This window comes from Pinus tabuliformis, chromosome 1_2, assembly GCF_031772625.1.
Source record: "Pinus tabuliformis cultivar Carrire ecotype Pingquan chromosome 1_2, CPIR1, whole genome shotgun sequence".
NCBI lineage: Eukaryota > Viridiplantae > Streptophyta > Pinopsida > Pinales > Pinaceae > Pinus > Pinus tabuliformis.
Genome location: NC_142298.1, coordinates 798,656,752 through 798,683,410, shown reverse-complemented (window position 1 = coordinate 798,683,410; position 26,659 = coordinate 798,656,752). Strand labels below are relative to the sequence as shown.

At 39.8% G+C, this 26,659-nt stretch overlaps 1 protein-coding gene across 1 annotated transcript; it reads right to left on the bottom strand.

Moving 5' to 3' along the window:
* Window positions 1-386: 386 nt before the first annotated feature.
* Window positions 387-5,747, bottom strand: LOC149208309 (uncharacterized). Its single transcript, XM_089398298.1, has 2 exons — window positions 4,839-5,747; window positions 387-497 (listed from the first exon to the last, which is right to left on the bottom strand). The coding sequence occupies exons 1-2, from the start codon at window positions 5,745-5,747 to the stop codon at window positions 387-389; spliced, it is 1,020 nt and encodes a 339-aa protein (XP_089254424.1).
* Window positions 5,748-26,659: the final 20,912 nt, after the last annotated feature.

Here is a 26,659-nt window from a genome sequence, read left to right as displayed (position 1 = left end):
TACAGCATTCAGAGAAATTCCTCCATTGCTCTCACCCTTCGTCTAAGAGGGGGCGCTGCAGGACAGTCATCCTCAACTAAGGCGTTTTCTTACAAGGATGTTGTCCATGCTAAGATGCCTAAGAGAACAGCTCCACCTGCTCAAGCTCCCAAGCCTTTCCTGGTGGATAAACTGGAGGAAACCCCCTCCATAGAAATAAAGCATCCATCGCTGGATGAGCAAACCCAGCATTTTGCGGAACATGGCATTATCTGCAGGTTTAATGGGCTATGGCCACGCACAGCAGACCTCTACCAATGGATCCAATCTAACTGGACCAACAACTGCAAGGTTCTGCTATGCTCAAAGGGATTTTTCATCGTAGTGTTTGCCTTCGATGAGGACTATCAAAAAGCCTTAACTGGTGGTCCATGGTTCTGGGGTGCGGCTGGCTTATTCCTCACTCCTTGGTTCCCAGAGTTCGATCCCTCTACAGCAGTTATCACCAAACTTCCCATCTGGGTCAGACTTCCAAACCTCCCAGCGAATCTATGGCATTTTGCGGTATTCCAAGGGATTGGCAACTCTCTAGGCCGCCTTTTAGACACAGACGTCTCTAGAGGGGAAAAGGGCTTATACACTTTTGTCAGGATTTGTGCAGAAATAGACATAAGCAAAGGTCTCCCGGACCAGATCAATCTCAAAATTGGATATTTCCATTGGACTCAGACTTTGGATTACGAGAACACAGCCTTCCGCTGCCGCAACTGCCATCTTACAGGCCACCTTCAGAGCTCTTGTCCCATGATGCCAGCCCAAAAGAAGAAAGCCAATACTAAGCAGAAATCTAAAAGCTGGAAGCCTCATGATCCTCCTCCCATGGACGATTTTGACTTCAGCTCCGATGAAGAGGAAGAGAACAAGGACGGTGAGGCAGCAGCGTCGGAACCGGATCCGTCCTCGGCAGGTCCTGTGGTTTCGTCCGTCATACCAGCCTCTCAGAAAAGGAACCATGAATCCTCCTCCTCGGACTCAGACAAGGAGACCTCTCCGTCGGCTCATCTCAGTTTGCAAATCACGCCAGCTCAGCAAAATCCTCCTAAGTGGGTCAAAGTTGGCAAAAAGAAAGGGAAAAAATGCAGAATAGTGGATTCCGCACATGTTGGGTAGAATCCTCTGTTCTGATCCTGCTCCTCTGTTCCTCTTGTTTCTTCTTATCCAGCATTGTTCTCTACTCTTTCTCTCTTAGGAGCCGAGGTGGACAACCAATCCTTTCCGGCTGCCTTTGTTCTTGCTTCTCTTGTTTGTAACCTCGCATTGTACCATACGTTTTCTTAATAGAATTAGTTTTTACTGAGAAAAAAAAAATATTAGTATTATGTATTATTAATATTAATATTAGTATTTAGTATTAATATTAATATTAATGTTAATAGTATTATTAAAATGACCAAATCTTTGGCTTATTAGTATTAAACTAATGTTCACTATTAATATTAATAGTATTATTAATAATACTAATACTAATAATAATAATCTTAATTATTTATAGTAATGTTAGTAATACTAGTAATTCTAATATTAATATTCTTATTAAAAAAAAAGGAGACAAAGGGTCTAGACAAAGACAGACAAAGGCGGAGGAAAACTTAGAAGAGAGGGCGGGAATCCAGCAACTACTAATTTTCCAGCCGTCATCCCTATTAATATTACTGGAAGACCTCTCAATTTCATTGGCTTCCCTAAACTTACGATGATGAAAATGAGGAATCTTAGCGATAACCCTAGCCTCCTCAATGCATATATGATGCTTGGTCTTCTCTGCATGTTCAGCCAAAGCCGAAGATTTGGTTCTCCCGTGCTTGATATCAGTCATGTGTTCCTTAATCCTCTGTTTAATAGAACACCCACAGGAACAAGGGATGATATAAACACCTTGCATATCCATCAGTTTCACCTTATCTTTGACAGTCTTTAGGGAGATTCTAATGGTGCTGAGGAGTCTAAAGGTCAAGGGAATATTATGCTTTTTCAGGATTCTCGCAATCTTGTTTTTTGTCCCTTGGATGAAGGGGAGGTGGACTCTTAAACTATGATCAATGGGTTATTTCTTGACATTGGGACCCTTACTCGCTTTGAGGAAAGCTTGGACACCTTGTTGCCTACTATAAGCTTATTTTTGTCTGGATGAGTTATAGGAAACTCCAACTTTGAATATCCATTGGAGTTACCTGAACTTGGAAAATATTTAGTTATCCTTCTACAATCCTCCTTCACCTTCTTCACCCCTTAGACCACATTCAAAATGCATAAGACTTCTCTTGGTTGTTTCTTGTAGCAAAACAAGCGCATCTTGTAGAAGTACACAGATTGCACTAGAACACCTCAAGATTCGCACCCAAATCATGTTTATCATTCCTTAGCATTTTAAAACACACATCAAAACCCAAAGATGGAGTTTAGAAGTTAAGAGAACCCATAGAAACTTCACCCTAATAAATGTAGCAAAAACTACTTCCTTTATCTAATTAGGGTTTATTATTTGAATGTTTTCTTTTAGTTGTAAGTTGATTTGTCATGCATCATAGAATATACTTGATTTTTATCCATAATTCTTTCAATAACTTACTTTCCTTTCCTGTACTTAGCATAGGTGTATTTCCTATCATTTACTTTCCTATAAAACAGAGTAGGTTTATTTCTTGTCATTTACTTTTCGACAAATAGAGTAGGGTTAGATTTTTTTCATTTGCTTTTAGGAAAATAGAATAGGGTTACTTTATGTATTTATTTTCCTACAAGTTGGAGTATGTCTATTTATTATTCCTTGTTTTTTTTAGCATTTCATGTATCCTAGATAGAAAAAGTGGTCTCTATACATTTTAGCTTCCCTTCAGTTGCATTAGATTAGCCAAAGGAGAATACCTTGCATGTTGAAAATATTTGGTGATTCAAAAAATGTTATAAACTAGTTCAATGAAGTTCAAAGATTCCATATGTACACTCTTGCTCCACTGCTTCAAGAAGTCCTCCAACTTAAGCATTTTTTTGAATATATGACATGTGCTCATATCTACATGGAGTGTAACAGTGTATTAGATTCTTTATCCAAAGAAGGTACTTCATAGTCACTAGGGATTTGGAAAAAATTTGAATAGGTGGAAGGCTAGGTTTACGAGTACTATCATCGGCCTTTCATTAAGGAAGGTCAACTGGAGGTATAAAGTAGAATTTATGACATCCCCTGTGGGTTAATTTCTGTTAAACACACATGGGAGCAAGAACAATATGAAAGATAATACATGCAAGTACAATTTTTATTAACAAGAGATATACATTTATAGTACATGTGGTGACCGTTGGGTTTCACATCCCAAGGTCTCTTGGACTACTTAGTCTATTCAGCTTCCACACTAACCCATTTAGGATTAGGTGTCCAACATTCCCCCCCTTAATCCAAAGGGTTATGTATGAGTCCAAGAAGAGAGCTGTAATACAAAATGTGCAAAAAATGCATGGCAGCACTAGGTTGAATGTGCTCTATTAAATGTTGGTATAAAGGGCGGTGGTTTAAGGATGACCACCAACACTGGAACGCTTAGTGCAGTTCCCGGAACTCTTCCAAAACTGGCAAGAAACTGAAGTCTTCTGCTAGAGGAAGTGATCCTATTGTTTTAAAAAGGGAAACCTTCAACCAATAAAGGGAGGTCTCACCCCGCATAAAAGGGAGAACTTCGAAGTCTCAACCTATGATGGTTTAAGGATGACCAACAACTCTAGAATGTTGAATGCAATTCCTGGAACTCTTCCAAAGCTGGCAAGAAGCTGGAGTCTTCTGCTAGAGGAACTGTTCTCAATTTTGTTCCTAGAACTCTTCCAAAACTGGCAAGAAGCTGAAGTCTTCTGCTAGAGGAAGTGTCCCAGATTGCCAATTGAAGGCATGTTCACAGGCATCTTTGTTTCTGGCTACAACTCTGAAACTAGTGTGGCAGGTTGTGGCTCAGGCTCGCTTGATGTGACTTTGAAGCTTGTAGATGACCATTATTTCCCCCCCTGTCAGATACAAGGTGAGATGATGGAGAAAACTCAACTGCAAGACTATTTAATACTCGAGAACAAGTTCTGACATGTGTTTGGAATATCTTCTTGGCTGTTGATGCCCATTGCCAAGAAGCTATCCATCCAAGATGAATCTTTGTTCTTGCAGGACATTTGTTTTTGAAGCATATGTGTGAAGAATGGGTGGTTTTATGACAGTGCTTACATGGATGAAGATCAAAACAACGATCTTTCAGATGGCCAACTCGGTCACAGTGTTGGCATTTCACAATCTGTTGTTGTTGTTGTTGCTATGGAAGAGGAGCAGAATCTGGAACAGCTGGAGGTGAATTGTCATGAGGAGCATGTGAACTGTCATGAATGAATCCAGCGCTCTGAAACTGAATGGGCTTTGAGTAGTGTGGAATATGAAAGGACAAGTCCTTGTCATATCCAAGACCAGTTCTGTGCTTGTTGTGGACAAGTTGTTCCCAAGGTCTGATGGTCGGCTTGGGAAGTGCAGACTGAGTTTCTGCATCTCCATGTACAATTGCTGCTTTATTGGGCACTGGATATGAATGAACTTGAACAATATTGACTTGCTGTTTATGGGAATCTGTTTCATTGTTCTGAACAGAAACATGTTCAGAATGACTCTTCTTTTTTAGTTCTTCTTGTTGTAGCTGAGATTCAAGCTGCAAAAAATCGATCTTTTCCTGTGCATTTTGTAGACATGTCTGAATTTCAGAGAGAGAGCCTTTGCTTATTTGTAATGTGTCATCAACAGTAGATTGTATAAGAGTTTTCATGAACTCTAATACTTCAGTAATTGTAGTCATTTTTTCATATCCTCCCAATAATGATATGTTTTGGTTAGATTTTTCTTCAATTTCTTCCGCCTTTTTTGATTGATTTCTTGAAGAATCTATGTTTGTCGCCAATTTCTCATAGCCTCCCATAAATGATATTTTTTGGTTAGGCTCTTCTTCAATTTCCTCCTTAGGTTTGTCAGGGTATTGACATAACACTCTTAAAACAGAATCTGCGGATTTCTTAGATTTTGAAGAAATGTTACTATTTTTCTTATCATTTCCCGGATTTTCTTTTGAAACAGTAGACTCAGCCTGTATTCGCCTAAAGAGAGCAACAATGTCACCTTCAACAGATGAGTTAGATGATTTATTCATATCTGGATTGGATCCATCATTAAGAGATGACATTGGAGATCTCCTCGCATATGTAGATGATGATCTCAGAGAAAGGCGATGATCTCTTTTACTGTGGTTTACATTATCAGTTTCTCCAGTAACATTCTCTAAATCAAAATTATTCTGCACCTTTTCAGCATCATTGTTCTCCTGCTTTCTGTTCCGAATATGCCCTCCTTCCTTTTTAACTACAGAAATTGGAATTGGGGACTGTCTATTGAAATTAGAGGGCATTCTCCTTGGGAAGGAACTGTTTCTTAATGCCATGTGTTCCACATGTGATGAGGAAAAATCAGTTGCTCTCCTCCTGTTTCCTGATGAATGAGATGCTCCAAAAGAAAACATTTGACTCCCATCTGCAAGCTCTTTAATAGTGGTGATGTCCCGCTCTGTTTTGCACATGGCTCTCGCTCCACTTAAACCTATTGGAAAATCCCCTCGAAGACCATTGTTAGCTTGACCTGGGCCCAATCTTGGGTGACCACTACAGTAATAGGGTATGAAAATTGACAGCGTTGTCATATTCAGTACAAAATTAGGATGAATATGCAATCCTCAGTGATACCCAAAAACGAACATGCGGGCAACGCCTTTGAAATTAAATAATGAACATAATCTGTAGTCACATTAATGAAACAATTGATTGCAGTCGAGCGGATTCCAAGTCGTTGAGCAGATTAATGAAAAGGTTGATTATCGCTGAGTGGATGCCAAGCGCAGAAGTTTTGGCAGAATGGCGCTGATATGGTAATTGAGTTGGGACAAGCTGCAAACGGTTCAATGGAGCATAGCGGTGGCAATCATTAATGTCAGCAAATTGGCAGAGCTCAAGTGCACAGGAGCGTTAGGTTTCCTTGGGAAGATAAAATGCCCAAGCCAGAATAGGAATTCTGAGATTTCGTTTTGAATCAAAACCAGCGTTACATATTAAAACTGCATGAGATGTCAGGCCAGCGTTTTCAATGAGATGTCAGTAGGGACAACGCGGAGAGCATTATATACCAGTGTAGCATTGTATATTCAGGTGCAGATTGAGATGTTGGATCTCGTCATTCACATTTAAAGCCTAAAAAGCATGGTCTCATTATCACCGGCTCTCTCCACCATCCTCTATATAGTAGATTTTGATTGCTGGCATACCTGTCCGTGTGGAAGAGGAAGAGTCGCCTCGAGCTGCTCCAGAAGATGCCCTTGTCAGGAACCGCATTATGAAGCCCTCAAATGCCCGGTCGTCTGATATAGCGCTGTCCAGAAATGCTTGTCTCCACTCCAGTCTTGGTCTAGATGTCTCGAATCAGTTCCAGAAGTAGATTTGACTGTTGTAAGGGAAAATTCAGGTGCATGGGAGAGCGTGAACCCTCTTTGGATAATTGTCTAGTGATTAAGAACGGTGGGAGGTGCTTTCTTAGCACAACCTTAGAACTGATAAAGGAGTCCCCACAATACGCCTTTACCTAAGCTCAGAAATTGAGGTAATTGAATAGCAGCTACAGTAAACAAGAATTTGTCAAACATGTCCCATACATACGGCTGTAGGTATTTTGTGTACTTCTGATTTTTCAAGTAGTGTTTTACAGCAGTTTAATAATGCCCAAAGGTTGGTGTTCCAACCACAGTATATAACAACCAGCAATTTATAATGATGAACAACTCAAACAGATCACTTTAATGTGTAAACTTCAATCATCACGGTGACAAACATCTCCATCACAGATAACTCCAGCGGGTTTGTTGTTCTCGTCAATCGCAGCATCTGTGTTTTTTTATGTCCTTCCTTACTGGCAGTATCTGCCTTTTCATGCATTTCGATTTTGTTCTCCAAGCATCACCTCAAATGGTGGATACAGACGACCATCTGATTTCAAATCTATCGACCCAGGCTAGAGCAATCATTCACGAGTGTATATTCTCTTGAATGTCAATTGAATTCCCATTATAGAAACCAAAGCATCGTCTCTGAAGACAACAATTTATTTATTGTAGCTGCAGATGAACCTCAATTAACAAAGTTCAATGATGAATAAAGTGATAGGAAGGCATTCTCAAACACATTTAATGAGTAAACCTGGTGGAGCAATATATTAGCAGAGTATAGCAGCGTTCAACATACTTCAGACTTTGATAGCAGCGTTCAAGAAATTATTTAAGAACAACCTCGTTCCTCGTTCCTGCGTGGAGGCATTAGATACGAATCCCAAACCGGTGACCAGAATCCCTGAGCAGCGTACAAATTTAGAATACCTGCGTTTCTTACAAAGCAGGAGCAATGCACAAATCAACTGTTCAACGCAGCATGACAATATTCCACCGAAACTTCTTCAGACAATATTCCAGTGCTGAAACCATTCCTCTCTCAATGCTTTCTGAATTTAGGCAGGAAGACTGCGCAGTAGATAGAGAGGACAAAACAAACTCACAGAAAATGACCACAAAAATTAGTGGCTTAAATTGGAGCAAGACCAGCAATCGCCTACTCTGATACCATGTTAAACACACATGGGAGCAAGAACAATATGAAAGATAATACATGCAAGTACAATTTTTATTAACAAGAGATATACATTTATAGTACATGTGGTGACCGTTGGGTTTCACATCCCAAGGTCTCTTGGACTACTTAGTCTATTCAGCTTCCACACTAACCCATTTAGGATTAGGTGTCCAACAATTTCCATTATAGTAATTATCAATAATTCCCTTGTAATTATGTAATTACAAAATTGAAAATGGTTGAGAAAGGGGCACGGATTCCATTGTTTAAGGATTTGGTTTCTTTAAATTTATTCATGGGTTGATTGAGTGGTTTTAATGGAGCTGACTGTGTTACCAAATTCAGCTGGAAAAATGAAGGATGGTCCCATGTTTCTTTTGGGATTGACTATAAGCAAGAAAGGGGAAACAATTAATGAAGAAGATGGGCCATGTTTCCTAAGGCAATTAGACCATGTATACCCTGCAAGAAGAGGACTCCTTCATGGAGGGAGGGATGTGTGCTAGAAAAAATTGACACAAACAATGAAGGAAAGAAGGAGGGGTTTGAATTGAGAAAAAAGGGGATCAGGGAAGGCTTCTAGGGAAAAAAGACAACCACACAAAACTCATACTCACAGGTAGAGGAAGGGGAATGGGGAAATAGGAGTTTGAGAGGCTACTGAGGATCAAGCACATCGTTGAGAGGCAGAGAAGATTTGAGAACTGATAAGATTCATGAGGAAGAGAAACTTTGATGATAGTTAGCTTAGAATCCATGGGGCTTCAGTAATAATAATCACAGATTGATAATTGTGCCTTATAGAGCTTAAAAATCCACTAGACCTTGTTGGTTGATAACCTTGAAAGAGGGAGGCACACAGGACTAGTGGGATGATAACAAATTATGGTATTTCCATGGGATTTGGGATGAAAACACAAGTGGAAGATTCCACTATGTTGTTGGAATGTGCATTCTTATTCCTGCAAAGGTAACATGGAAGATAAATCCTCCATCTCATTAACTATATATCACGCTCTCCATATCTTAATTGAGAATATTTGTAACTAAATCCCTAAAGATGTTGGGTGTTTATTTTTGTACCTTGGGAGGTACTCCAAGCCTGGAGGATCGAGGGTTTGGAGGAAGGAGATCCACAAGTGGCCTTGTGGGCTTGAAACCCATGCCTTTGGTTTTGTACCCATCAATGTTTGGGCCAAAATCATGACAATAATTTGACATGTGGTGGATGGACATGATAGAAGATGTCGAGACGAATCCAAATCATCAAGAATCATAGAATTTTGGGTTGTCAATGTGGAGTTATGAATTTTTGAGGTTAGATTGTGGGCTTTTGCATGAAGAGATCAAGTTAGCCTAGTTTTAAGAGGCGTAATGGTAGCTAGACAAAGCCCTAAAGGGTAGTCGTTGGAGCCCTTGTGAATCCTATATAGTGAGGCATTATGTGAGGTTATAAAACAGATCTCGGGGCAGAAGATAGAACTCGCTTTAGGTGAGGGAGATCTCTGAATTAGCCGCAGGCCTGGGAAGACTCCAAGCGAAGGGAAAGGAGGTTGTGTTTAGCATCCTTCATGATTGTTTTGGAGGCCAAGTGTATTAAAGGTCAGGACGAGTAGGAAAGGGTGGTTTCTAGACTTCTTGGGGCTATGTTTGAGGTACTTTAGTGGATGTTTATCATCCTTTAAGGGAGCCACATATTTGGGTTGAAGGTCGCAGCCCTAGATCATAGTTTTGAGGGGGAGTGGGTTTGTTCAGAGGGTTGGAAATAATCCCAGAATCTAGCATATTGAAGTAGCACTCAAGGAAGGGAAGGTTGTAGCAAAACGAGTTAAGTTTGATGTGATTTTTGTGTATATTTATGTATGGGATCTCTGCTACATGTGGGAAGCTTATTGTTGTATCAAACAATAGGTGATTGGTGGAGAGTTGAGGGTCATGATGCCTTATGAAGAAGTCTATCTCTAGGTCACATCCTCTAGAGGAACAACACATCATGTATAGGGTTTAAGGAGACTTCAAACATGATTCTCCTTCCTTAATAGTTTGAGATAATTCAGAGCCTTATGGAGGTTTCGAAGGTATCCTGAAGATTAAGGAAGGGACAACAAAGTAGATAAAAGTTTGGACAAGGAAAGAGCGGTTTTGGAACATTGGTTTAGGGTTGTTGTGTTCCCTAACCAATATTGTGAATGAACAGAAATCGAGGTCAAGGAGGCAGTAGTAGTGAGTTGGAGATGTCACCTTGTTGATGATTGGATGTTATAAGATGTAGTGTCCTAAGAGAGGATAAGTTAAGGAGTCTATTAGAAGCCATGTGGAAGGTTATCCATAGTTTTTGGATGCCCTAACTAGGAGCAGATTCTACAACGGGATTGGACAGTCGTGGTCTATTGGAGGGCAACGTGAGAGTAGACCAAGTGGGGACAAGGATTGGGAAGTTATGGTCTGGTGGAGGACAGTGTGATAGTGCCCAAGTTGGAGGTTGGTGTGCACCATCTTCATGGACTTAGGTGGTTTCTAGAGTGGTAGTTCTTGATATCAAGATTTGATGAGTTAGAGGAGCAGTTGAACAACCCTAGATTTGTGTGTGGGGAAGGACTTATACAATAGATGATGGGCATTCCTTCTATCCCATGGTCATTGTGGGAGATGGACATCTTACATTGATAGGTGGCAGCACTTCATGCCCTACGTTTGTCTTCATTGTAGTAGTGTAGGAAGACCATAGTGGGATGAAGTCCCTGAGTAGCTAAGGAGCAGCAGTGGGCAGATTGAGAGTTGTTCATAAACGAGGTTGTGAACAGCTTGATAAGAGTCTCGGTGTGTTTTTCCCTTGATGGACTAAGGCACAACTAATGATTAGATTAGATAGACAAAGTTGAATGGCCACATGGACTTGGGTTATTGATAGATGTAGTGTTGTAGATTGGAAGCTGAAGGACCAAGAAGGTATAGGGTATGACCAAGGCAATCATGAAGAGCTCTAAATCAGCTAGACGATCATAATATCTTGTTGAAGGTAGATTGGTTGTATATGGATTGACACCAAGCCCAAGTTTTTTATCTTGTACTAATGGATGTATGAGGGCCATTATCCCTAGTATGAGAGCCCTAGACCTTTGTATTATTCAGTTTGATTAATATAACAAAATTGGGTTAAAAATTGTAAAAGGTTGTATATATTTCATTGTGCAAAGTAGTTTCGTTGTGATATTTGGTTTGGTAGCGTTAGCGATTTAAGATTCTATCACAGACATCAAGATCATGGAAATTCAACATTGGGATGTTGTAATATAAGTCCCTATGTATAAAAGAAAGCATTCCCTGCCTGATGTGAAATATTTGAATAGTTGGTGGGTGAAGGAAGTGTGGTCTTGAGACACCTTGTTTCAGCTGATAATAATAATTTAAAATTTCTTTGAAAGCACTCCACCTCAAGATTTGGAATTTGGCTCAAGGGTGATAGCTACAAGTAAGAGTGTTTGTAGCTTATCTATGGTTGGGTGGAGAGTTAGAATCCCACTCTCAGTTTCTAAAACTTGCATAAGATAAGTATCACCTTATGTTGTGATTGTGATTGTCATATTTCTTCTGCTATTTACAACGGGATAATGTCATACTAATGATTGAGGAGTGTTTTTTCTTGCATTTATCACTTACCTGTGTTGACCATAGGCCTGTAATGATGTTAATCTCATGCTCAAGTGTGTGGTTTAATCCTGTGAATCGAATAGGGCATGAGGTATCTTGTTTATCTATGGAACATTAATTTTCGCTAGGAATTTTGAGCAATACATAGTATCGTGTTGCTTATATGAGTTTATTATATGTTTATTATTAGCCCAAGGGACTAGTGGATCTCGGAAATGAGATGAACTTGATTTTTCTCCATTAATATCGGCTTAAGTGGCCTATAGACTTTGATTTGTTATGAGTTTTCCATTTGTTCGATGGGCCTTAGTAATTATGAAGGGGAAAATCCTTGTTTTATTTATTGTATCATTTACAGAAATGGCGGTTAAGCCTTGTTCCATTATTTTTATAAGCTTGGAAAGGATAACGTAAGGTATGTGTATATATATATACTAAGGTTGAATGGGTCAGACAGAACTCTTGTTGAAATATTAGGAGAGATAGTTCTAAATGGGTCATATAACAACCTTAAGGGTGACGGGCCAAGTCCTAGAGCAGGCACAAACATTCACAGAACCACCGCATCTGAGGCATATTCTAAGACTTTGTAAACACGGTGAATATCTCATATCAACGTGGTCCCTCTACTATTAGTTCTCGACATCCTTAAGACTCAGGCTCATATGACCCTTCATTGGTGATTGGGACCTCGAAATCTTAGATCTCAATGTATTGGAACCCAGGTCATTTGTGCCTTCCTTTGGTTTCTTCTAAGACAAAACCTCTGAGATTCTATTCTGAGATGGAGAAAAAGGTTTTTGTCATCTGTTGTGCTTAAATTTCCATCCCCACACCTTGACTCATCAAACCTCATGATGACAAATATTTTATATCTCTTAACTAATGCTCCTTATGAAGGAATTATTGGCTAATTTCTCGGTCTTAGTAGTTTGGCGCGTAGTATCTCTGAGTTTCTCCGAGAGGGTTTTTACTGAGGAAGAGTTTATTGCCAAGAAGGAATTTTCTCTAAGGAGGAGTTTTCACTGAGAAGGAGTTTTCTCTGAGAAGGAATTTTTGCCAAGAGGGAGCACGAAGGTTCTCGGTGGTAATGTTTCTTGGAGGAAATGGTTTGCATGAGGAAAAAGTTCTCGGCAGTAATAATTTTCATTGAGAATGATCTACGATCATACTTCTCTCACAACTAGATTTTCCTCCAAGGTAGGATTTCTCTAGGGTGACATGGACCTCAGACATCAAAACCATGGAACCTCGATGATTACACCAGGACACATAGGAGAGGTAGTATGAGTGTGTCAGTAGCTTATATATTTATTTGTGTGTGTGTGTGTGTGCGTGTGTGTGTGTGTGCATGTGTGTGTGTGTGCGCGCGTGTGCGTGTGTGTGTGTGCGCACGCACGTGCGTGTGTGTGCGCGCGCGCATGTGCATGTGTGTGTGTGTGTGTGTGTTATGACCCCGAGACATGAATGGGTTAACGACTAATACACAAATTCCAAGTGGTGGTGTGGAGGTTTACTGGAATAGCCACGTGGGGACCACATGGATGCCACGTGGCAGATTAATAATGTGGTGCTAAAATTTAAGTGGCCATAAATTTTGATTCGGAGGCCAGGTCAGGATAAAATTTATATTGTCAGAAGTGGCTTTATTACCTACAACCAGTGGGTGACCCTATAGAATAATTTTTCTCGTAGATTTATCTTCAACAAGTAGCTAGAAGCCCCTGATAGGCACCATTATATTTTTCAATTAATCTTTGCTCCTTGAGTCAGTCATATGTCCCCTGGCCCATCTATCGAGATCGTATATTTGAAGGTGTGTCATCCAATCTTAAAGGTATGTCTTTCATTGTGCAACCAGTTGCTTTTGCATTTTTTTTGTGGGCACACTTGAGTATGGATTATCGAGTGACTTGGAAGGAGGAAGGTTTTCAACTATATTCTTGTTCCCTCACCTTAAATGGGGGGTTAATCATCAATCCTAGTCCCGTGGGATTTCCTCTACTGGCTTATAGCTTCGGGATGGGCACTACTTGGGAAACCTCAAATTTGGTATTGTAGTCATGTTTTCCCTTTCATATTTCTTACTCACCTTCGCACATTACATGCCCTATTTCATCATCTTCCCTCTCTGGGTCCACATGACCACTAGGTCCACAAGTCTCTATTACTCCCCCTCCCCTTATTCACATGTCTTCTTAAGTCTTGGAGCGTATCCCCAAAGGTTGATGCAGCTAAAAAAAAAAATTAAAAGCATATATGCCCACATGCAAAAGGAAATAAGACCACAAATTGAAAAATATGGTTGAGCCAATAAAATTTAGCATGTGGGAAAAAGTCAAACATGAGATCTACCCCTTATTGTTATGGCCATAACCCTAGTTCCTAGGACCCCCTTTGAGTGCCCCAACATCATTAAGGAACCCATGCATGTCCTAACCCTTGGTGGATGATGAACTACCCCACCCTAAGAGGGTAAGCATTGTTATATCATACACAACATGCTCTCATCCTGTGGAGCCCCGAGAAATATAATAAACGAAAAGAAAAAAATTAATGAAAAAGGAAAATTAATAAGGGTGGGAAAAAAAAGTTGGGGTAATTCATGTAACATGATTGCTCCCTCCCACATTCATACACCCAAATATGTGGACATCCCTCATCATTACCACCCTTGAGCCCATGGCATTTGGCCTTGAGACCCTTGTACCTCAATCCATTTCATCATTATCCACATGACACCTACCACTAGAAGGATGTACATTGGGCATGCCTTTCCTTTGAGGGGTTGGGAACACCTAATATGGTTGTTTATTAGCCACTCCTACCTAGGGAGGTAACACCATTACATGCTCAGAGCCCCAAATTCGGAAGGGAAACCCATTATGAAGTGTCATTTGTGCCCTTGATTAACAATATTTATTCACTTAGATGCATCAATGAAGTATTGTAACTGAATGATCTGAAATGGGGCACTAAAGGCTTATTGTCAACTTACAAGAACCTCTCCCACTCCAAAGCTTAAAAAATTTCCAATATCTATGCTTATGATTGATAATTTGTGGAATTAGAAGAACTTGAAGTAGGTGTATGCTTTGTTTGCAATTAACTGTTCAAGTTCTTGAGTTCATTTGCTTAAACTAAGATTTAAACATATGATAGTAAATACGATGCATCAAATAAGAAAACACATAAGACAACAATATAACATGGAGTTCACCCTGATATGTTGGGCCACGTCTCGTTGATCTCTAATCAACTTGACTAGGCTCTTTGGGATTATGGCTTAAATTCTTTTACAAGTCTTTGACTCAACTCCATAGGTTTACAACTGAACCAATGGGCTTAGAATGCCATCTTACCCCTGGTTGTCCTTTAGCTGCAGATAGATCTAGGCTTCTCTGGACTAATTCTTTCAGTCAATGCTCTGAGCTTCTTGAGCTTCTGGCTTCTCTGACTCCCTTAGAATTCTGCACTGTCTCTGGAATTCCTTCTTCTGTCTTCTGCACAACAGACACCAGCAACAACTTGATCCTTCGATCTCTTTGTTGTCTGATACTTCACTGAAGCATTTAGGTGTTGCCTCCAACCTCTGGTGGCTTCGCTCTGTTAAGAACTTTGGCTCTGCCTCCCAACCTCTGGTGGCTATCCTCTGTCTCAACAGCATCTCCGGGTTCATTGTGTTTTATAACACGTTCTGTTACCACAAATGCTTAAATCGTGAATCGACTGTTCATTAAAAGAATCAGTTTACAAATGAAAGGAATGGTGGGTGCGGGCAATCCCGACCGTCGGGCCTTTCTCCGGAACTAAATCTCGAAATAGAGCATATTTTAACAATACACAGCAATGTATGGCAATACATAGAAAAACGCGGAAATACATTGAAAACCTGACTGAACAAACTAAGCCGGATCTCAAAGATTATCAACCCGCATCTATAATATTTCGGGTTCATTTCCTTATCGCATGTCGCATTGTGTAAGGCTAAACCCTAAATAGAACATGAATCAGCCAATACATGGGAAATACAAAGAAATCCGTTGTTTGAATGCCAAGCCGGATCTCTAACGGAATTAAATCACATCCATAAACCTTTCGGGTCCGCGCCTTTATCGCATATCACAATCGCTTGGTCTAACGGCCCAATGCTCTCTTTTGGCTTTGCTTTCCCCCGATCTTCTATCCCCGTTTGCTCCGATCGGCACTATCGCATATCGATGTATCAGACTATCGGTGGTTGTTGCTTCCATCGTCCTTAATCATTGATCTGCACACCCGATCCAATGGTTGATGTTTGATCATACCATCGCAATCGCACTATTTCAAAGGCCGGCTCCGATAAATCACCATTTGGCTTTCTCCGATGCGATATTTCCTCTTTGACTAATCCGAATAGGCCATGTGGCCCAATTCCGGCCTGCAACATGGAAGCTGTGGATTGGCCCATGGGCCTATACCAAAAATCAACATTTTCAATATAGTTTGAAAGTTAATGAAATTGCCTTCTTTTCTAAGGACATTGGACAATTTTCATTTTGCAATATCTCCTTCGTCCGGGGTCCATTTTAGCCCGTTCAAATTGTGTTGGATTCAGAATGAAGAAATATACGCAATGAGACTATTTCTAGAAGCATCCAATGACTTTAATTTTTTGAATATTTTAAACAAAAGTCATCGATGATCATTTTCTATTCACTCCTCCCCATTGGGAATCGTTTGGACCCCAAAAGACTAATATATTGATCTACACATTAGATGAGAGTAACAACACCCTCTTCTTTCAGCCTCCATACACTTGCCTTGCATAGCTAGTGCCTCTAAAACAAAGTCTTTGAACACTTCCTTCCTGGATGTGTTGGTCCTCTGGTTAAGAATTGTCTTCCTCCTTGACTTCATGCAGAAATTATGCTGAGAAGGATATAGAAGGTAGTTTGAACTTCTCTTCCTTGATCATTGATCCAAGGTGGCTCAAACAAATGTGAAGTTGCATCTTCTTCACAAAAATTTACATTTGTACCTGTTACAAAAATGTTCTATTGACATCTTGTCAAGAACAACAGAATTACAGACAACAACTGGATGGCTTAAACTCTTGCTTCAATAAAAGAAACAGATTTCACATCTTGTGAATTACCTCCATGTCTTACATCTACATGCAAATGATTGACTAGATAATAAGCCAACAAAATATGCCTTTAAAACAATTGACCCTTCAAGTCAAGCATGTAGAAAAAGAACTTTAGGATTCTTTTTCAAAGATGAAACACTTCCTCATTATCTCCATCTTGGAGACCAAATCAACTTTTTCCAAGTCAACATTAACATTACATGCATGCTTAAAAAAAAAAGCAATGAACCCTTCAAGTTAATTAAACATACATGTTCAAATACAAGGAAATCATCAACATCCATGTGTTCAAGCACATCATTCTCATGCATGCATTTCATCCTTCAACTTTCGCTTAAGTACATTGTACTTTTGAAGCTGAAATGAACATAATGTTGCAGCAATAAAGTGAGTCTCCTACTCAACTTTTCCCATTCACCTTCTTGGTAAAAATCCTGCAACTTGCATTCTGTTAACAAAGAAATGCAAATAGATGCATTATATCAATAGACATGCAATCTTAATTGGATAAGAATTCTAACCATTTCTTACCAATCCATTTCAAAGGTCCTTCCTTTGTCTACACATCAACAACAACATGTGAATCATCTTGAAACACATCATTTATGGAAACTTCCTTTCCATTCTTGCCATTTTCTCTTTCCACCTTCTTCAAGTTTCGTGGAAGCATTGTTGGATTCAAAGTCCAACATTTTGCAGCAATATGTCCTTGCTTATGGTAGTAAGTGCAACACATGTGCATCCTCTTGACAGCATGATTTTCCTTGTCCAATGGACAATTGGCTTCTTGCTTCCTTTCCTTCAAAAGTTTCCTTTATGTGGCCATTCTCTTCCAACATCTAGAAACAGTATAGTTATCCAAACCATAAAAGGAACATGCAATTCTTTTCTCATGCTTATATGGAGATTTATCATGCTTAACATAATCAAAATGAATATGATTAGAACTAGATTTATACCTTTCTCTTTCAACTCTTTTACCTTCATGAGGAGGTGAACTGAATGAAGAAGTGGCTCCCTTTGGAACACCATCAACCTCTTCAATGGTTTCAAAGTTTCCACAACTCTCTGGTTCAAGTGTATGCTTATGAACACCTTCTTCCTAAAAATGATGTTTCAAGCTATTGCATTCTCCAAAAATACAATTTTTACACTTCTGAGGTAGAAGACCTGACATGAAACTCCTTCTAGGAACTATTTCAATTGTCTTCACGGCAGCTTTGGAACCTTCTCCATAAGATTGTCCATAGCCAAGACCCAAATACCTAGGCCTTTCCTCAACCATTATTGGCTCAACAATACCTTGTGCATGTTTTCCCAAGCCTTTTCCTTCATAGCCCATCTTGGACATTAGCTTGGACCCTATGCCTCTGGTATGTTTTTCAAAAGGACCAACATAAACATTCTTAAAAGAATTTGAAGACAAACAGCAATTCTTTACCTCTTCTTCAAGTTGATACTTGACCAAGGCTTCTTTGGAAACAAGGAGCTGTGTCTCCAACTCATGCATCCTTTTCAGGTTCATATTTGCAATATGAAGTTGCCTCTCCATTTCCTGCAATTTGTCAAAAAGCAACTACTTCTCTTCCTTCATGGAATTCAACTGTTCTCTAAGTATGATGCTCTTTCTTCCATCCTCATACATTTCTCTCACCATATCCATCATGGTGAGCAAGTCTTGCTTCTTGTCTTCATCAAAGACTCTTGTGAAGAAAGAAGAATTTGAGGACTCACTTGTAGAAGTTGTCATTATCAAAATGAACAAAAGAACTTCAAACAAGATTAACAAAGAGCTTATTCAAGCAACCTTTTGCAACAAACCTCTTGTGCTTCAAGGATTGCTTTGAGGTCCTTTGGGATAAGAAGAATTCCTTCAACCCTTCTTCCTTCTTGTTCTCTCCTGGACTTAGCTTATCAATAGCTTTCCCTTCACCTCTGCAAACTCAAACAATAGTCAGTTTACAAACAATCAAACAGCTAAATTCTTTCTACTGTTTGAACACCTTTCAAGTCAAACAAGCATATAGATTGCTCTGTAAATGAAGCATCCTGATCTGATATCACCTACATCATGATACAATATGCTTCATGATACAACCTGCTCTGGTATAACTTAACTTTGATATAACCTTCTTTGAAGATGGGGTTAATTAACCTGATGCTTTGATATAACCAGCTCTAATACCACCTTCTTTGAAGGTGGGGTTAATCAACCTGGTGCTCTGATACCACCTGATTTGAAATGGGGCACTAAAGGCTTCTTGTCAACTTACAAGAACCTCTCCCACTCCAAAGCTTAAAAAATTTCCAAGATCTATGCTTATGATTGATAATTTGTGGAATTAAAAGAAATTGAAGTAGGTGTATGTTTTGTTTGCCTTTAATTGTTCAAGTGCTTGAGTTCATTTGCTTAAACTGATATTTAAACATATGACAGTAAATATGATGCAGAAAATAAGCAAACACATAAGACAACAATATAACATGGAGTTCACCCTGATATCTTGGGCTACATCTCCTTGAGCTCTAATCAACTCGACTAGGCTCTTTGGGATTATGGCTTGAATTCTTTTACAAGTCTTTGACTCAACTCCATAGGTTTACAACTGAACCAATGGGCTTAGAATGCCATCTTACCCCTGGATGTCCTTTAGCTGCAGATAGATCTAGGCTTCTCTGGACTAATTCTTTCAGTCAGTGCTCTGAGCTTCTGTAGTATACCTAGGGGGGATAATATGGGGTACAGAGGGAGGTACCCAAGGAAATAATGTAATAATGGGATGGGCCATAGTAATAAATAAGGTGGTTAACCCGTATCATGTAAGGGACCACAAGTAGTTAGCAATAATGTAATAATTCCATGGTATTAGATAGATGGTATTGAGGGAACCATGGTAATGACCCATGGTATTGTAAGTATGGGGCCTATATAGAGGCTAGAGACTCCCTATTGAGAGATGTCAAAGGATTATTGTATGAACAGGCATATGGCTTGAAGGAGTGAATGTATGGTGTTGCCCTACCTTAAGGGTTTGATCAATAAAGAAGAATTTATCTATATTTAGATCTTGTTATTTTTTGGGTTTATTTCCATTATCATATATTTTATGATCATATCTATAACAAGTGGTATCAGAGCATTTTCTTGGGCAAAACAGAGAATTTTTTTTATTTTTGTAGGAACTTTTTAGGGCGGCGAGTTTGAAGATCAGATTTGTATGTTGCGGGGAAATATTTGCAAAATCTAATTGTAGATCGAAGTTCTTTGTGAAATAATACCCAATTTCAAAAAAAAAAATCAGTCGAATAGGAGTACGGATGAGGGAGATATCGTTGATTTAAAATCAACTCTTTCTCAAAAAAAATTGTGAAGGCAGGATAGCTGCAGCGCGAATCTGAAATTCAGTGCCTAGATCAGAATTTGATGAAGATGTACAAATTTGATGGCTCTGAACCGGAAATATGGGTAGCACAAATGGAACAATATTTCACTTTGAATCACATCGTAGATGATGAAACTAAACTACGTGTGGCAGCCATTTACTTGGACCAAGAAAGATGGCAATGGTGGCAGTCACATTCTAAATGTTATCCAAGGACAATTACTTGGCAGATGTTCACAAAATCCATTTGTGACCACTTTGATTATAAATCTAATTTTTTGGGTCCTCTTACTAAGCTCAGACAAATACGCACACAACCTAGCAAAGATTTTCTTTTTGTAGGAAAGAAGGAAACCAAGAAACCTAAAGGGTTATTTTCTGCTGGTATCTCCTTATTGCAGGTTCATGGGTTGATTTAGAAGGAGAAGATCATTGTGTTTATAAATCCTATTTGCAAGCATAATTTTATCAATGTTAATTTGGCAAAAAAATTGCAAGTTCCAAAAAAACACATTGAAAACACACAAGTTGATAGTGAGAATGTTCAAGTTTATAAAGATTTGAAACTCTCTATGGATAAGTATGTGTTGCATTGTGATCTTTATACTTCAGATATGGATAACATGGATGTTGTTTTGGGATATCCTTGGATGGAATCTATGGGTACTGTCAATATTAATGTGTAGAAGAAATTCCTAAAGCTTTGGTATAAAAAGAAGAAAATTACATTGCATGATATTTCCATTAAGACCTAAGCAGAGATTATGGAGGCAAAAGCACAAAGATATAATGATACTGACACATCAGATGATGAGCCTTTAATGGTCGAAAACCAAACACAAACATCGAACCAAGTACCAGAAGAACAGGGAGAACTTAAGGAGGCTGAAGCAGAAAATGTTACAAGTACTGATACATCAGATGAGGACTCAGTGGTTGAAGTAATATTGGAATATAAGAAACAACAGCAGGCACCACAACATGTATCAGATACCAATTAGCCTCCATTAGGTGGTGAATTAAATAAAGATACACCGTTGGTTAACACTTCAGCATATCACCATCCACATCACCCCGCAAGAAAACAACCAACAAGATGGCAACGAATTAGCCACAAGGACAACAACTCCCACATGACAAATAGAGAGGGGAACCAATCCACCTACTACACATCAACACAGAAGAGCCACCAGGGTCAACTTCCATCTCAAGCGAGAGAGGCACCAGCTAGATCAAGGGTTCACCTTTCTTTGGGATGGCTAGATGCACATGCATGGTACAAGTGGACTACTATTTTGAGTAGATCTTATTATTTGTGTTCTTCTTATGTTTCAGGGATGAAACATGTTAAGGGGGGTGGAATGTAGTATACCTAGGGGGGATAATATGGGGTACAGAGGGAGCCAAGGGAATAATGTAATAATGGGATGGGCCATAGTAATAAATAAGGTGGTTAACCCGTATCATGTAAGGGACCACAAGTAGTTAGCAATAATGTAATAAGCCCATGGTATTAGATAGATGGTATTGAGGGAACCATGGTAATGACCCATGGTATTGTATGTATGAGGCCTTTATAGAGGCTAGAGACTCCCCATTGAGAGATGTCAAAGGATTATTGTATGAACAGGCATATGGCTTGTGGAGTGTTCTCCTTCCTTAAGGAGTGAATGTATGGTGTTTCCGTACCTTAAGGGTTTGATCAATAAAGAAGCATTTATCTATATTCAGATCTTGTTATTTCTTAGGTTTATTTCAATTATCGTATATTTTCTAATCAAATCTATAACAACTTCTTGAGCTTCTTGCTTCTCTGACTCCCTCATAATTCTGCACTATCTATGGAATTCCTTCTTCTGTCTTCTGCACAACAGACACCAGCAACAGCTTGATCCTTCGATCTCTTTGTTTTCTGATACTTCACTGAATCATTTAGGTGCTACCTCCAACCTCTGGTGGCTTCGCTCTGTTAAGCGCTCTGGCTTTTCCTCCCAACCTCTGGTGGCTATCCTCTATCTCAAGAGCATCTATGGGATCAATATGTTTTATAACACATTCTGTTACCACAAACGCTTAAAGCGTAAACCGACTGTTCATTAAAAGAATCAGCTTACAAATGAAAGGAACGGTGGGTGCGGGCAATCCTGACCATCCAGCCTTTCTCCGGAACTAAATCCCGAAATAGAGCATATTTTAACAATACACAGTAATGTATGGCAATACATAGAAAAATGCAAAAATACATTGAAAACCCGACTGAACAGACTAAGCCGGATCTCAAATATTATCAACCCGCATTTATAATATTTTGGGTTTGTTTCCTTATCGCATGTCGCATGTCGCATTGCGTAAGGCTAAACCCCGAACAGAACATGAATCAGCCAATACACGGGAAATACAAAGAAATTTGATGTTTGAATGCCAAGCCGAATCTCTAATGGAATTAAATCGCGTCCATAAACCTTTCGGGTCCATGCCTTTATCGCATATCGCAATCACTTGGTCTAATGGCCCAATGCTCTCTTTTGGCTTTGCTTTCCCCCGATCGCTCTGATCGGCGCTATCGCATATCGGCGTATCGGAGTATCGGCAATCACTGCTTCCATTGTCCTTAACTTTTCCCGATCAGTGATCGCTAATCAAATCCTATCCTTTGATCTGCACACCCGATCCAACGGCTGACGTTTGATTGCACCATCGCAATCTCACTATTCCAAAGGCCGACTCCAATAACTCGCCCTTTGGCTTTCTCCGATGTGATATTTTCTCTTTGACTAATCTGAATAGGCCACGTGGCCTAATTCCGGCCTGCCACGTGGCAGTTGTGGATTGGCCCGTGGGCCTATACCAAAAATAAACATTTTCAATATAGTTTGAAGGTTAATGAAATTGCCTCCTTTTCTAAGGACATTGGGCAATTTTCATTTTACAATATCTCCTTCGTCCGAAGTCCATTTTAGCCGGTTGAAATTGCGTTGGATTCAGAATGAAGAAATCTACAAAATGAGACTATTTCCAGAAGCATCTAAAGACTTTCATATTTTGAATATTTTAAACAAAAGTCATCGATGATCATTTTATGATCACGAAAGGTGAGGAGATGCATTGGAATTTATACAGGATTGGTCAGTGGTTTCATCATGGGTTGGGGAACTTAACTGGGGCCCAAGCCCACCAGAGGATCATATTGACACTTGTAGGAGATGCATTGAGATCCATGGGTTTCCATCATGTGACAGAGAATTATCTCATTCCATGGGCAGCCTCAGCACCTTCAGTAGCTTGTTCATTGCCCCACATTATATGTGAAATGATGCACTTAGACCAGCAGTGCCCCCTGCCGACTTCGCAGTATATACAGGGTTTGGGATCTTATCTGAGGCCCAAAGGAAGTTTGTCTCATCCTTTAGACATGGGAGGGAAAGCACCTTCTTCACTGCCCTAATTTGGAGTAGTCTACATGTTTATTTTTCATCATGAGACCCATGAGACCACTACTTGTGCCCTAGAGTCACTTTGGAGCACCACATAATGTTTTAATTGGAAATAAAGGGGCCACCCCTTGTATATCATTAATGGATCCCTAACTCTCATTATGGCCCCTTGAGGACTTAATGAGGCCCTCCAACGGCCCTTCTACACCATGATTTCATCATTTTGGCTCACTATTGGATGGCTTATTTTTCACTTTTGAGCTACTTGGTGGGCTTGTCACAAAGGACTTGCTATTTTCACATTATTTTATAATTGTATGGGTCTTTAGGCTAATTCGAATTAAGTAGAGGATGATATAAATAGAGATATCTCCCATTGTGAGATATCATCATCATCTCTTGAATTTATTATCTTAAAGGATATCACACTTTTTCTTGAATGACTATTGGAGAATTCTATTGATGCATTTTGATATCTTTGGAAGCTAAAATTAGCTTTCTTTATTAGATCCACTTCTTGTTCAATGGAAGGATATATCTCTTGTCATCTTGTAATTGTTATTGTGTTGAAGATCTCTCTTGAATAATGTCTAATATGTGGAATTGTTGCAATTAAACATTATTTTTTTGTGCCCTAGTTTTATTGAATATCATTCTAAAAGGTTATTTGATTGGAAATTACACATGTTACTCATTCTACCACAACCATTACCTCCTGCTCCAAGACCACCCCAAATACCTGCTCAACCGAACCCGAACCCTAACAACAGACAAGCCCACAGGTATATAGTGGAGAAACATCATGCCCAACCTATGCTGTGGAGATTCAGGAGATTAACCTACGATCTAGGAAGGTTCTCCCAGATAGCCAACCTCCTCCTAAGGAGGATGAGGAAGAAAAACAGGAAAGTGAACCAAAAGTCATTCCACCCTTTCCTGAGAGACTAACTGGAACCACACAACCGACCCCAGAAGAAACTGAACTTCTGGGAGAATTGAAACAGTTATGTGTAAAGATACTGCTTCTCCAAGCCATAAAGGATGTGCCTATATACAACAAGATGATCAAGGAGAAGTGCTTCAGGCACCCAAGCAGGCATAAGAGAGATGCCACAACTATCAATGTCATAGGACAATTGTCCGACCTGATGTTGGGGTAGGTGATCTGTCTGAAATATCTAGACCCTGGGAGTCCCGTAGTCGATGTCCACATCAATGGCACCATAATCCCCCATACCTTGATTTATCTAGGGGCTGACATTAATGTGATGACCAGGGACACTATGCTCAAACTCAACCTTCAAGGTTCCCTGAGAAAGACCTCAATAGTACTGCAGTTAGCAGACCGCTCCACCGTGACCCCTGAGGGGATTGTGGAAGATGTAATGGTCTCTATTGATTCCTGGGAGTACCCTGCTGATTTCCTGGTTCTCCAACCAAAGGCAAAGCTCACTAGGTATCCTCTCATCCTGGGAAGACCTTGGTTGGCCACTGCAGATGCCTACATCAGTTGTCGAGCTAGGAACATGACAATCAAGAATGGGCATATGTCCAAACAGCTAGTCCTCTATCCTCCTGCCCAACCTCTGCTAGAACATGATTTACCTCTCTGGTTGGAGGAGGAAGATGAGGATGAAGTCTATTCCACACCATTGTGTACAGTAGAGGCTACCATGGGGGATCCACAAACCGAGGATGATCTTATTGAAAACTTGATTCAGAATCCACCCCCCAGTGTGTTTCCATTAGAAGAGCTAGTGGAAGAAACCCAAGCTAATCCTTTAGTTGATCTCTATGTGGCTGATCCGACCTCTCTCCGAGTTAAAAATGTGGAATTCAGCCCAGAAAAAACCTTGAAGATCAACTCATCCCTATCCACCTCTCAAGAGAAAGAACTGTGTAGCTTATTGAACAATCACGTGGATGCTTTTGCTTGGAGCTATAAGGAAATGAAGGGAGTCCACCCTTCAGTCTGTACTCATCGCATTTAAATTAAAGAAGATTGTAAACCAGTTGGGCATCCTCAAAGGAGGATGAATCCAGCCCTTAAGGACATTGTCAAAGAAGAATTGCAAAAGTTGTTGGATGCAGGATTCATTTATCCCATCTCTGATAGTGAATGGGTTTCTCCTTTGGTGCTAGTGCCAAAGAAAAACGGGAAGTGGAGAATCTGTGTAGATTATCGGGAACTAAGCAAGGCCACCAAGAAAGACCATTTCCCTTTTCCTTTCATAGATCAAGTGTTAGATGGCCTGGAAGGGAAGAAGTTCTTCTCCTTCCTCGATGGGTTTAGCGTGTACAACCAGATCCAAATCAGCCCAGAAGACCAAGATAAGACCACTTTCACTTGTCTTTGGGGTACTTTTTCCTACCGGGTCCTTCCTTTTGGGTTGTGCAATGCTCCCGCCAGCTTCCAGAGAGCAGTACTGAGCATATTTGTTGAACTGGTTCATGATTCAGTGGAAATATATATGGATGACTTTACCCCTTATGGTTCTAACTTCCAGGAAGCTTTGACTAACCTGGGGAAAGTTTTAACCAAGTGTATTGCGATGAACCTGTCCCTCAATCCTGAAAAATGTGAATTCCTGATGACTGAAGGGACCGTGCTAGGTATACAATTTCTCAACAAGGATTACAGGTGGATCCCAACAATATTGCTATCATTCAAAGGGTCCCACCTCCTCAAAAGGTAAGAGATGTTTGGAGTTTTCTAGGCTTAGCAGGGTATTATAGAAGATTCATCAAAGATTTTAGTAAGCTAGCCTCTCCATTGTTTGGTATTTTGGGGAAAGATGCTGAGTTCATATGGACTGACGACTGTCAAGAGGCTCTGTATGCCTTGGAAGGTAAGTTGGTAACTGCCCCAATTTTGAGAGGTCCAAATTGGGTCCTACCTTTCCACATTCACATAGATGCCTCGAACAAAGTGATAGGAGCAGCCTTAGGGTAGGTTGAGGACAAGCTACCTTATGCCATATACTTTGTCAGTAAAAACCTGTCCAAGGCATAATTAAACTACACTATAACCAAAAAGGAGCTCCTAGCTGTAGTCCAATCCCTAAACAAGTTCAGACACTACATCATCGGCTATCAAACATTTGTACACACTAATCATGCTGCAATTAGGTATTTGATGAATAAACCAGATGTAAATGCTTGTATCATTAGATGGTTACTTTTATTGCAGCAATTTGATTTGACCATTGTTGATAAGCTGGGTAAGGAAAATGTTGTTGTTGATTTCCTATCTAGACTAGATCTGCCTGCAGGTGAAGAAGGAATGGTGGATGATCAAATGCCAGATGAACACCTATTTTCCATTTCAGTAATCTCTCCATGGT

Excerpts from the sequence above, each read along its gene's own strand:
- LOC149208309 (XM_089398298.1), bottom strand. The coding sequence starts at position 5,747 with ATGACAACGCTGTCAATTTTCATACCCTATTACTGTAGTGGTCACCCA. Across the intron at positions 498-4,838 it reads AAATGACTACAATTACTGAA|ATGGGAAGTTTGGTGATAAC; the intron begins GTATTAGAGTTC and ends AGTCTGACCCAG.